We start from the raw sequence: 12,739 nt of genomic DNA on the forward strand, positions 1-12,739 counted from the left end.
AGTCCTCTGGGTAAGCAGGGCTTTCTCCTGTATCCTGCTCCACTTCCTAGTGAAGAGGGCGGGACTGTGGCCTTAATGACCGGATTAGCTGCAAAACGTATAATTTTGGCTGCGGCACGAAGCCAAGAAAGCGCATTTTGCATCAATTTTCTACGCCACACTCCCCCTGCACTCGTCACTTAACACCAGGATGTAAAGTTGACCAATATGATATAGATTTGAGTCTAGATACTCATATACTGTAAAACGCATACCTCCCAACATTTACAATCTGGAAAGCGGGACAGAGTCGCCCACTCACGGGTAAATCTCTGTAAAACTCCGCCCCCTTTTGTGGCCTGCGAATCGGCTCTTCATGTTGTATTACAAGCCTAAGGGCTAGATTTACTAAACTGCGGGTTTGAAAAAGTGGAGATGTTGCCTATAGCAACCAATCAGATTCTAGCTGTCATTTTGTAGAATGCACTAAATAAATGACAGCTAGAATCTGATTGGTTGCTATAGGCAACATCTCCACTTTTCCAAACCCGCAGTTTAGTAAATATACCCGCTAAATGTTTTGGTCAGACCATTCATTGTGCTAGATACACACAGACTGACCCCGGTAAGAACACGTGCTGACAACGATTGTGTTGTGTTCTACAGCGTAGTATAACATACCAAACCCTGCCGTACAAAAGACAATTAAATATAAGTTTACATTATACACAATTTTTATGTTAATATCCAATAGCAATGTGACCCCAAGCAGCCCTGAAAGGGTTAATACAAAGGAGGAGTCTCCTCTCCAGGGGGAGGGGCCTCCTCTGAACTTTGTTACCAGCTTACAGGAACTGAAGGAAAGTGAAAGTGAAATCTCCCAGTCATTTCATGAATCCTCTGCTCAGGACAGGAGCTGTCATCTCATTGCCACCATGGCCACCGATCCAGGGAACCCCAGATCCAAGCAGCAGGTCATCAGGATAACCTACCTGCTGGCAGCAGCTGATATCTCCTGTCTGTTCATGCAGTTTGCAGTCACGCCGGTAAGTACAGATGTGTGTTATGTTTATGTGAGATATACCTGATACTAGGCTGCCCTGCAGAATATAACTGTACTGCAGTATCTGCCACACGTTAACCTCCTCCCATCTCACACAGCAATCCATTGCCCAACTGTGGACATTGCAAGATACCTAGAACTCTGATCAGCTTGCTGATAACATGCAAAGATCTCTCTACGGCAGCTGTTGTGGAACTACAAGTCTCAGCATGTCCTGCCAGCTTTATAGTAAATTGCAAAGCATTTTAATAACTGTTAAGTCCACCTACCCGGCTCATGTGACACCTTACATGTTATACGGTATCAATGATTAACAAATACCCCCTTAGAGGTAGTCAGTAGTAACATGGTTATTGACCTCTCTCGGATAGATAAGGTGTTAAGGGTATATTTACTAAGCTGTGGGTTTGAATGAGTGGAGATGTTGCCTATAGCAACCAATCAGATTCTAGCTGTCATTTTGTAGAATGTACTAAATAAATGACAGCTAGAATCTGATTGGTTGCTATAGGCAACATCTCCGCTTTTTCAAACCCTCAGTTTAGTAAATAAACCCTGTGTGTAACCAAGGGCAAGAGTTTAGTGTCAAATAATCGGGCACCAGTTGCTGTATTGTCTTAGGGGCTGATTTATCAAAACACAGAGGCAGATTTTTTATTGCCACGATAAAAAAAATCACTTATCAAACAATTTATCAAGAAAATTCCCAGTGCTTTTAACTGGTGCTATAAAAGCTAACTGCTAACATACAATCAGGGGAGGGATGGCAATGCATGGACAGGGGGACAACAGTGTAGAGATATTCCCAGCAGAGTGATATTAACATATTAGTCAGTGTGATTTGCATACCAGTCACCCTCCTGGTTCAATGCTCTCCTGGACATATAGAAGGGTTTTGTGTTTTTTTTTGTGTTTTTTTTTGCATCAAGCTTCTATTCCCATTTAGTTAATGAAATAACCTATTGATCATTGGTGACAGGTACTCTATATCTAACTTTGAATGTTGAAACCTTAAGAGTTACCGTGTCTACCGGCACAGAATGAACCGTGATGCGGCTTTTAGATCTCAGCCGTAGTTGCCGATATTTAAAAATAGTTTGTGAGAGATACTTTGCTGCTAGATAGGTCCATGTAAGCGCATCACATTCAAGATATTGTCCCGGAGGATCTCGTTGCTCTACAATCCACATAATGTCATGTTTACTGAATTAAATTACAATGTAGGTTTTATGTTTGAAATGCTCTAAGAAATATTCATTTTTAACGCTTAGCAAATACGAAGGATACATAGTAAGAACTGAAGACAACATGCAGACTAAGACCGTTTTATTGCGCTTTTGCTCCATTCTGTAAAAATAGGGACATTCCCAGGGATACAAAAGTCCAAGGACAAAACGCTTAAACCTGGACAAGTCTCTGGAAAGTAGAAATGGTCGGAATCTTTGTGCAAGATCAAAACCAAACACACTCTTCTCCTCCTTCATACTCCCCGAAGACCTAACATCTTCCTAATATTAATCATTGGGATTCTATCAGAAAGGGAACATTCTAAAAAAAATGGAGAATTCTATCCAATGAGGCAGAGCTCAGGATGTTACGTTCCCTTTATCCAGTGGAAGAAGCCTGCTCCTCTATCCAGGTGGTGGAGCTTCTGGGGTTCATGTGGAACCCATGCAATTCTGGAAAGACTCAGATTCCACCTCCCCCCTTCTCCCCCAATGTATATAATGTATTTTCTAGGCCCAGTAGCCTGGAGAATTTTGCTTCCATTCGGGAATGAGCAAGGATTCAGTTGGAAAAACTGTGGCATCTAGTACTGGGCAACGTACTGTCAACGTAGGACAAGCTTACTCTCTTTACTTGGGCACCTCTGCTGACCAATATGGTTCTATTATTATCATATCTAATATAGGGATTCCCCTAGAACTCATAGATTTAACTTCCTTTATATTCTGTATCTATTCCTAGGAACTGACCATCTCTCATTCATTTCTCCTGTTACAGTATCTGGCTAGGACTCTCGGTCTGGATACGGTGGGATTTGGCTACTTACAAACATTCTTCGGGATCCTACAGCTTGTGGGTGGTCCTATTTTCGGCAGGTAAAAATCATTTCAAATAAAGCATCAGATCATGGGAATGCTCACAGAAGCTGTTGGAGGCCGTGACCTGTACACGCGTGTGATTATGTTAGTAACAGGAGTGCATTTGGGGTTCTGGTTGAGCAAAGGGCATCTGCCCCCTGGGCCAGTTCCATAGTAAGCTACCTTGGGCTGGGTCACTGGGCTCCCTACATTTGCTTCCTCTAAAATGTTCCTAATAGGCTGCTGAGCTGAGGCAGCAGGGAGCCACAGACTGAGAGTTATATAGTGGAAGGAGCAGGGTCCCCAGCAGCACAGAGTATATCAGGAGATGAGTGATGTGTTAGTGAGGACAGGGCTGCATGTGACAGGGGCATGACATGATGTGAGGAGGGGAATGGAGGCAGCAGGAAGCCACAGACTGAGAGTTATATAGTGGAAGGAGCAGGGTCCCCAGCAGCACAGAGTATATCAGGAGAAGATTGATGTGTTAGTGAGGACAGGGCTGCATGTGACAGGGGCAGTGTTATTAAATGAGGAAGGGAATATGAGCAAGTAGGAAATCACAGACTGAAAGTTATATAGTGGATCGAGCAGCACAACGGTGCAAGAATATTTCAATATGAAGTGAAATTCATATATCCAACTCTTTGATCATTTTATTATTTACTGACAAAGGCCTGAGATTTATTGTCCTCTAAATAAGATTTGGTCCTATTGAAAAGGAGAGTGACAAATTCCTTTTTTCTGAATAACATCATGTTTTTTTTTTTTGTAAGGTGCTACCAAACTCATAAGCACCTTCGGGTCGTTATATAGTATTATAACCCTGTCTCAGAGGGGACTTGGGGGGACTATGGAGACGTAGCCCCTACAGAATAGGAATTGCGGCTACTTTTAGTGGACATGTCCCATAGAAATTAATCTATAACACAACTGTCGGAGATGGAATTAATTTATTGTTTTATTTTCAACTCAAAGCCAGTATGACCTTTAATCAGTGAGGTTATATATTTAACAGGCCAAGCTGTGTCGCTGGTTTATAAGACTGTGGTGCTGTAGTAGGTCCTGGGAGAGAGGGGTCATCACCCCAACACAGAGAGAATGGATTCCCCAATCCAAACAAGATCCCAAGGAAGCAGGAACAACACACTTTGCATAGGCTTTTTCCAGTTCGGGAATCCTAGGCCTCTGTTCTGACACATTTCTTGGCTGTTGCTGAGATCTCTCCACTGAGACTTCCATGTTCCTTCTTCCTTGGTTTACCTGCTAATCCACCTATTCTAATTTTCTGTTCAACCTGCTCTCTCGCACTTTTTTCCTTCCTAAGTCCCTGTCTATCTTCGCTTACTATAACCTGTCACAGTGCTTCTCTGTCTGTCACTTCTCTTTCTATGAATACTTCTCTTTTCTTGCTAGAGCCTTTTTCCACAATGCTTCTCTGTCTGTCACTTCTCTTTCTCTGACTAAATCTCTTTAATGCAAGAACCTTCCTTTCAGGATACTTCTCTACCTGTCACTTCTCTTTCTCTGGCTACATCTCTTTTTTTTTTTTTTTTTTTTTTAAATTCTTTATTTTCATTGCGAGTGAGCAAGCATTATAACAAACTTAGCCAAAAGAATGGTCCATTAGGAAGAGAAATTGTCAGTACATAACATTTGTAACACATGAACCATCAATAGCTAATAACATTAGCGTAACTCACACCGCAAAAGTTTTAAATTGGCAATAGAACACAGACTTAAAAGGAAGAAAAAAAAAAAAAGGGAACACTCCCCGAAGAAAAGGGGAGACAAAGACTAACAGCAAGAGGGGAAAGGGAGAATAAAGTGGAGGGGGGAGCAGAGGACACATATGGAAAGGGGAGAGATGGGAGGGGAGCTAGTAAGCGCAGGCAGGTAAAGAACAAACTATCTTGAAATCTTCTGAGTTTTTAAATTCAATCCAGGAAAACCATGTGGCTAAGAATTCTGTGGATTTGTCATTGGCTGAAAGGATAATGTCTTCCATGGACATGTAATAATCAATTCTATTGAACCAGTCCATAATCAGGGGGGGTGTTCGGGATTTCCAGCGTGTAGGTAGGACTGCCCTGGCTGCGTTGTTGAGGTGTTTCAGTAGAGATTTTTTGTATTTTGAGGATTGAATAGGGGAGTATGAGAGTAGCCAGAAGCCTGGATCCTTGGGAACCTCGTGTCCCACAATAGCACTGGATAATCTAATGACCTCGTTCCAAAATGGGGTAATGAGTGGGCATTCCCACCAAATATGGAATAAAGAACCCAGGGAACTGGAGCATCTCCAGCACGAAGAAGATAATTGGGGATTAAATTTATGTAACAGTGTAGGGCATCTGTACCACCTGGTCAGGAGTTTATATTGAGTTTCTATTACTGAGATGCTTAGTGAACAGGAGTGTGTATTTGTGAAAATTTTTTGCCAGGATGCTGAGGTTATATGTGGCGCTAGGTCCCGTTCCCATAATCTGGCAAAAGGAGGCGGGGAACTGAACTGGTCCTCCAACAAAATTTTGTAAATTTCAGAGATAATATGGACTGGAGCGGATTTGGATAAGCATAAGTTTTCGAATGGAGTTGGAGATCTGTTAAGAGTTCCGGTTCCTCTAATAGAGTTAATGTAATGGAAGATTTGAACATATTTCCAATGTTCAGAGGAGGGTAGCGAGAAAGCTGACTGAAGGTCTGCAAAAGAGAGGGGTCTACCATTCGTCACCAGCTGGCCGAGGCCCTTGATTCCCGCCCGAGACCACCTTCTGAAGTCAGAACCCGATTGACCTGGTGGAAAGTCTGGATTGAACACGAAGGGGGTGATAGGTGAAGGAAAAGTTGAGATGCTTTTTCCAAAACGGATTTTCTTCCAAACCTTTAAGGTTGGGCCGATGGTTGGGTGAAGGATTCTGGGTATCTTAGATAACCAAGGTACCACATTTAGCGGGGTTGTGATAAGTTCATTCTCAATAACCACCCATTGTTTGAGGTCACCCCCTCTGGTCCAGTCCACTATCCTGCTAAGGAAAACTGCCTGAAGATAACCCTGGAGCATTGGCAATTGTGCCCCTCCTTGATGTTTTCGCCTATAAAGGAGAGCATGCTTAAATCGGGGTCTCCTACCTCCCCAGACAAACTCGCGTATCAAACGCTGGAGACTATCAAGGAATCTTTGAGGGATTATGATCGGAAGTGCTTGCATCAGGTAGAGTATTTTGGGAAGAACATTCATTTTTATAATGTTCATTTTACCAAACCAAGAGAATTTGGAGGACGACCAGGCTGCCAAGTCTTTTTTAATTTTATTTATGAGAGGGGGGAAATTCAGATGGAATAGCTGATCATTGGACCTTGAGATAGAAACCCCAAGATAACGTAAATGTGAGGGCTGCCATTTAAATGGGAATGCTGATTTGAGGCCTTTTATTGATTGTTCTGGGGCTGAGATGTTAAGGGCATTTGACTTAGAGAAATTTATTTTGAAGTTGGAGAGAGTGCCAAATTTAGAGAATTCTAACATCAGGTTAGGTAATGATGTGATAGGGTTTGTGATGATCGCAAGCAAGTCATCTGCAAATAGGGCCAATCGGTAGTTTTCTTTACCGATCTGCAGACCCGTGATGTTTGGGTTAGATCGAATCGCCCTGGCCAGGGCTTCCATACAGAGTACAAATATCAGAGGGGATAGTGGGCAGCCTTGACGAGTGCCGTTATAGATGGTAAAGGAGTCAGATAAGATGCCGTTTGCTCTAACTTTAGCAGAAGGGAATTTGTACAGTGCTAAAATTTTATGTAAACAAGAGGGGCCAAGTCCCATATGGAGAAGTACACCCTTCATGAAGCCCCAATCCACTCTATCGAATGCCTTCTCAGCGTCGGTTGACAAGAGAATTGTGGGCAGGTTAACAGAAGAGGCGTAATGTATTAGATTAATAATTTTAGTAGTATTCTCCTTTGCTTCCCTGCCCGGTACAAATCCTACTTGGTCGTTTATAATTAATTCCGGGAGGAGATTCTTTAACCTGTTTGAAAGAATTTTCGCATAAAGTTTAATGTCTACGTTTAGAAGGGAAATTGGGCGGTAGCTAGGGCATAAAGCTGGATCTTTACCCTCTTTAGGGATGACTGTAATATGTGCTTCCAGCGACTGTGGTGAAAAACCTTTTGTGTCCGACACTTCATTGAAAGCATCTAGCAGAATGGGACATAGCTTATCTAAAAATGTTTTGTAATATGATATGGAGAACCCATCGGGGCCAGGGCTTTTTCCAAGGGGGGAAGATTTTATAGCTCCCCTTAGTTCTGTAAGAGAAAAGGGAGAGTCTAAAAGATCCTTTGCCTCTTGGGAGATTTTTGGAAAATCAATACCTCGAAGGTATTCTCCTATAGCTTCCTCAGCCCGGGCATTATCGTTATCAGATACCTGGGATCTAATGTGATATAGTTTTGCATAATAGGAGCGGAAGGCTTCAGCGATGGACTTATCTGTGTGCTTAGTGGTGCCTCCAGAGTCTTGTATGCTATGTATGTAGGAGCGGTTACGTTGGGCTCGAAGGGCTCTAGCTAGAAAGCGGCTCGGCTTATCCCCCCATTGATAGTATTTGTTTCTACAGCACCGCCAGGCCTTTTTCATGCGGTCATTTAGTAGAGAATTTAAAGTTGACCGCTTATTATGGAGTTCAACTAAGGTCTCAGGGGACAAAGTGTTTTTGTGTTTAGTTTCTAAGTCCCTGATATCTGACAGGAGTGCTTTGCGAACCTCGTCCTTCTGCTTCTTGAGAAATGAACCTAATTGAATACACTTCCCCCTCAGAACACATTTGTGGGCTTCCCAGACTGACAACTTGGACGTCTCTCCATTATCGTTAATATCCAAATACTCCCCGATAGCATCATTCAATTGTGATTTACAGTAAGGGTCCTGCATTAGTAATTCGTTGAGTCTCCAAGACCACTGTCTGGGGGGAGGAGAGGCCAATTTGATAGACAAATATATCGGGGCATGGTCAGAGTCCGTTATTTGTCCTATCCAGGAATCGACTACCAGGTCTAGACTTCTGTGGTCTATAAATAGGTAATCTATGCGAGAGTAAGAGGAGTGAGGGTATGAGAAAAAAGTGTAGTCTCTATCTGCAGGGTGAAATATTCTCCATGCGTCGGCCAGCTGGTGATCGTGAAACTCCCTCCTAACCTTACGGGCATCTCGAAGAGAGGTCCTGGGAGCACCAGACGAGGAGTCAACTTGGGGGAGAAAGGACCAATTCAGATCCCAGCCTAGGACCACCACACCTTCTAAATGGTCTTCAATCTTAGCCAGAATTTTGGTAAAGAACGCAACCTGGGAAGTATTGGGAGCGTATATATTTACTAGAGAAAATAGCTGATCAAAGATCTTTACTTTAACAAGCAGGACTCTACCTTCTACTATCTCCGTAATGGATATATCGGAGAGGCGTAGGTGTTTCGCGAAAAGAATTGCGACACCTCTAGATTTGGATAACGAATAATTGTTAAAAAAACCTGTAGGGTAGTGGTGGTTGGTGAGTGTGGGGGCATGGTTTTTTTTGAAGTGAGTTTCCTGGACAAATGCGACATCTACTTTATCTATATGAAATGTGTGCAAAAGGCGTGAACGTTTCTGGGGTATATTCAAACCTCTAACATTAGTAGAAATAAATTTCAACTTATCCATTGAAGAGGAGGTCGGCAGTCGAGATCCCGACTATGACATCTGGGAATCCAGGTATACACCATGAGGGAGGATACGCCCCAGCAAATTTGTAGACACTAGAGAAGCTCCCAGAGGGGGGAAGGAAGGGAAAGCACAAAGGGGAGGGGAAGAAGAACAAGAGAGAAAAAAAACAAAATACATACAAAAAACATATCATTAGTAATCGAAACATATAAGAAGACATTGTAAACAACCGTCACATAGACCAGGGGGCAATAAGACCTCTGGACAAATCTAACAGGACGGAAAAATCAGGGGTTAGCAGGGGACATCAGGAGTCTACCGACCAGAAATGAGAAATGAGACTATATTTGTAATTATGGGTTATTATCAAGATAACAGAATAAACTCAAGGGGGATGTATGTGGAATGGCTCGCCTGAGATAACCCCGGCTCAGACCATTCAGATATCAATAGTATTATTGGTACTAGTGTAAATAGTTGTAACTAAGATCAATGGGGGGAGAACGATAAACAAAAAAAACTTATTATTGAACATTGCTAATAATATAGAGGCAACTAACAACCTATGTGGGAGGTATGCAACTATAGAATCCTAGGCAGGATCAATGGTCCAAGACTGGGACCAGTTGAAGTGGTAAATAGACAAGGTAACTTAAACAAAAACAACTTCAATGTCAAGTCCCACTCCGAGAACCAACTGGAACCATTGGGTGAGATCTTCTGTTATTCCTTGAGACCTTCTGCCAGCCTCCTCCATTGGAGGCGTGGAGGGGGATTTGCGCCATCCCTAGATTGTCCCAATCAGGAATCTGGATTTTAGGCAGATTCAGGTTTTCACAGAAAGATCCAACATCCGAGTGGCTATGGAGGGTCACCGTCTTCCCCTCGTGGTTAACCTGGATACTTAACGGGAATCCCCATCGGAACCGGATGGAACGTTGTTTAAGTTCATCAGTGAGGGGTTTTAAAACCCGTCTTTGTTGCAATGTATACCAGGACAAGTCCTGAAATATTTGGATTTCGTGACCGTTAAAGTCTATACTAGATACACCTCTTGCTTTCCTGAGGATAGCTTCTTTGACTGAAAAGTAGTGCAACCTGCAAATGATATCACGTGGGTTGTCAACCTGAGAACTCTTAGGGCGTAACGCTCTGTGAGCTCTATCAAAGATAATTTGATTGTCTGGGTCTGCTTCCAAAAGCTCATTAAATATTTTGGTGAGAGCATCCGTAATCCCAAGAGGGGGGATATCTTCTGGGACGCCTCTTATTCTCAAATTGTTGCGACGGCCTCTATTGTCGAGGTCGTCTAATCTTCTACGAAATTCACCGAATTGTTGAGTGACCATACTCTGGAGGTTGTCAATTCGTGTATCAACCGTTTCTGAGTGGTCCTCTATGGAAACAATCTTTTCAGCCATCTGAGAGAGATCCGACTTGATTGAAGCAATTTGTGATTGCAGGGCCTCTTGAATCCGGGACTCAAGGGCTTGAAAGTCCGTTTTAGTTGGAAGAGATTTCAGATGGGTTAAAATCTCCCCTAAGTCTCCTTTCTCTGACATGATGGTAGAAGATACCGACGAAGTAGATTGAGGAGAATCTGCAGGGTCCCGTGAGGGTGTTTGAGGTGTTGTTTGTGGGGGTGTTGAGGAGGCGTTGGAAGTGAAGAGTTGTTGAAAAGCACCACGAGGTGTAGAATCTCTAGTTTTCTTCGGTGCTTTTTGAGCAGGAGTTTTTTTGTCTCTCCCCATTTATACAAAGACTATATATACATTGACATCCCCGAGTACAGGTGGATACCCATGTGGGTGGTACTGATCAGGAGACAGCCGAGTCCCCTCCCCAGGGGGGCGCTCGCTAGTCGGCCATAGTCAGGGCTACCTTGGCATGAAGGAGCTTGTAGAGAAAGAGGAGTTCCTGGCTGACCTCAACGAGATGGGATATCAGGAGGTTCAGAGATAGGAAAGGACCAAGGGTTTCCAGCAGGGTGTACTGCTTGAAATGATGAGAAACCAGGTTGCCTTCAGTGATGCTGGTTCAACTAGAAGTGAAATCTCAGGGATTTGCTGAATAATAATAATAATAACACTTGTAGTTTGGGCTTTTCACCACAAGGTGGCGCCTAAGATTCACTGAAAACGAGCTTCACATATATGATCCTCCTTACCTTCACCTCCCAGAAGGCTCTGCTCCAAGCTAGTCGGAAGAGAAGGAGATAATGGTGGCCTTAACTTCCGGTCTGTCGCCGCTGAAGGAGGACTCGAGGGGGGGGTCGCCCACGAGGGCACATCCACCAGGGGTCTCTCAGGGGGAGATCAGCTGGGCTCCCACCCCAGCACACAGCAGGATGGCGTCAGAGCTGCGTGGGAACACAGCGCGGCCCAAGGCAGATATCCTCCACCCACGGAGATCAGCGGGAGAGTCGGCGGCACGGCAGGCGGGCAGCGGAGGATGCTGACAAGGTAATCGCTGATCCGGGGGGGGTGCAGGGACCCCAGGAGTTGCGGCAAGCTGGTGCTGGCTAGCGGTTCCGCCGCTAGCTGCTGCTCGCGGATGTCCGTGGCCAGAAGAAGGCACAGAAGTGTCCCGGGAGTATGGGGACCAGGTGGAAGTCACCAAGAGGGTGATTAGAGCAGGGGGAAGCCCGGGGAGTATGAATTTGGCCACCGGTTTGCGGGAGCTCACATATCATGCGACTGCACGAGATGGCGTCCAAGCCACGCCCCCTCTGGCTACATCTCTTTAATGCTAGAACCTTCCTTTCACAATGCTTCTCTACCTGTCACTTCTTTTTCTCTGGCTACATCTCTTTAATGCTAGAACCTTCCTTTCTCAATGCTTCTCTGTCTGTCGCTTCTCTTCCTACTGAATTTTCTGCAATTTCTCTTAAGTTACTTCACTACTTATCACTTTTCTTTCATTATATCTTCTATAATCTTTCCCTCCCTTCACCTCACCATTGTCACTTTCTTCCTCTCTGACTCAACTACTTTACTACTTTATTATTTCACTCCTCATCTACTTTAGATATTGAATGCCGGTAGTCACTCTACCTGCTTCCTCCCTCCTCTGTATCCGCTCTCACTTCACTGCCGCCGGTCAGCCTCTATTTAGCGGCTCCTTTCCTCTTCATGCAAGCCTCCCATGCATGCCCCTTTCTCTGATTGGCCAGCTGAGGGGGTGTTGTTGGGAATCGCTCCGGTCACGTGGGTGTGTGCATATGAATGCTCGCCCTTAGTCCCCATATATGTCTCATGCTGGGCGTTTTCCTTTAATCTTTTTCCTCCCTATATTTCTTTTATTTATGCCGGTAACATCTATGCTAATGAGAAAGTGGGGACAGAGCTAGCAGCATTGTAGTAGTTTAAATAGTAACTTATTGTTATTTAATGGATAACTCCACAAAAAAAAACTAAAACATTTTATTTGTAGTGAATCTAAGGAGGTAAAATAAAAATGTAATATTTACCTACGTTACACTATCTGGTTGCTACAGATGATAGTGTAGGGCGGCATAGGTCAGATACTTTGAATACTCTGCAGATCCGACAAACAGCGCGACAGGTAGGATTTCTTTTTATACTTTATCTCATGTAACAAAATTTACTTTTGGGTGGTGTTATCTTTTAATGTTTTAAAAGCATCGATGCGGTTTTACTCTGCACTCCTCAACCCTACAGGAAGCAGTTACAGGCCTGATACATATCTTATTGTTTGCGACTAAACCTCTTCTCATCAGACTGGTGTTTTCAGCCCTGCAGGAAACTACAAAGTGACAGTGAGATGTGTGTTGTTGCAACAGTGTAAGATTTGCTCTATAATAAAAAAACATCTTAACTTCAGCACCCCTGGGAAATGTCCTGAATTATCTGCGGCTAACATTGGAACTATAATATGCTATAAAAATCAACC

The 12,739-nt window shown here is 43.7% G+C and overlaps 1 protein-coding gene across 1 annotated transcript in view; it reads left to right on the top strand.

The window, feature by feature from the left end:
- The first annotated feature begins 812 nt into the window (after positions 1-812).
- The window catches only part of SLC67A1 (solute carrier family 67 member 1), a 50,921-nt gene continuing 38,994 nt past the window's right edge, over positions 813-12,739 (top strand). Inside the window, 2 exon segments of the mRNA XM_075188379.1 lie at positions 813-1,025; positions 3,047-3,144. Of these exon segments, the coding sequence (XP_075044480.1) occupies positions 915-1,025; positions 3,047-3,144 (209 nt within the window). The 5' untranslated portion in view covers positions 813-914.

Source organism: Mixophyes fleayi, chromosome 10 (genome assembly GCF_038048845.1).
Source record: "Mixophyes fleayi isolate aMixFle1 chromosome 10, aMixFle1.hap1, whole genome shotgun sequence".
NCBI classification, from domain to species: Eukaryota; Metazoa; Chordata; class Amphibia; order Anura; family Limnodynastidae; genus Mixophyes; species Mixophyes fleayi.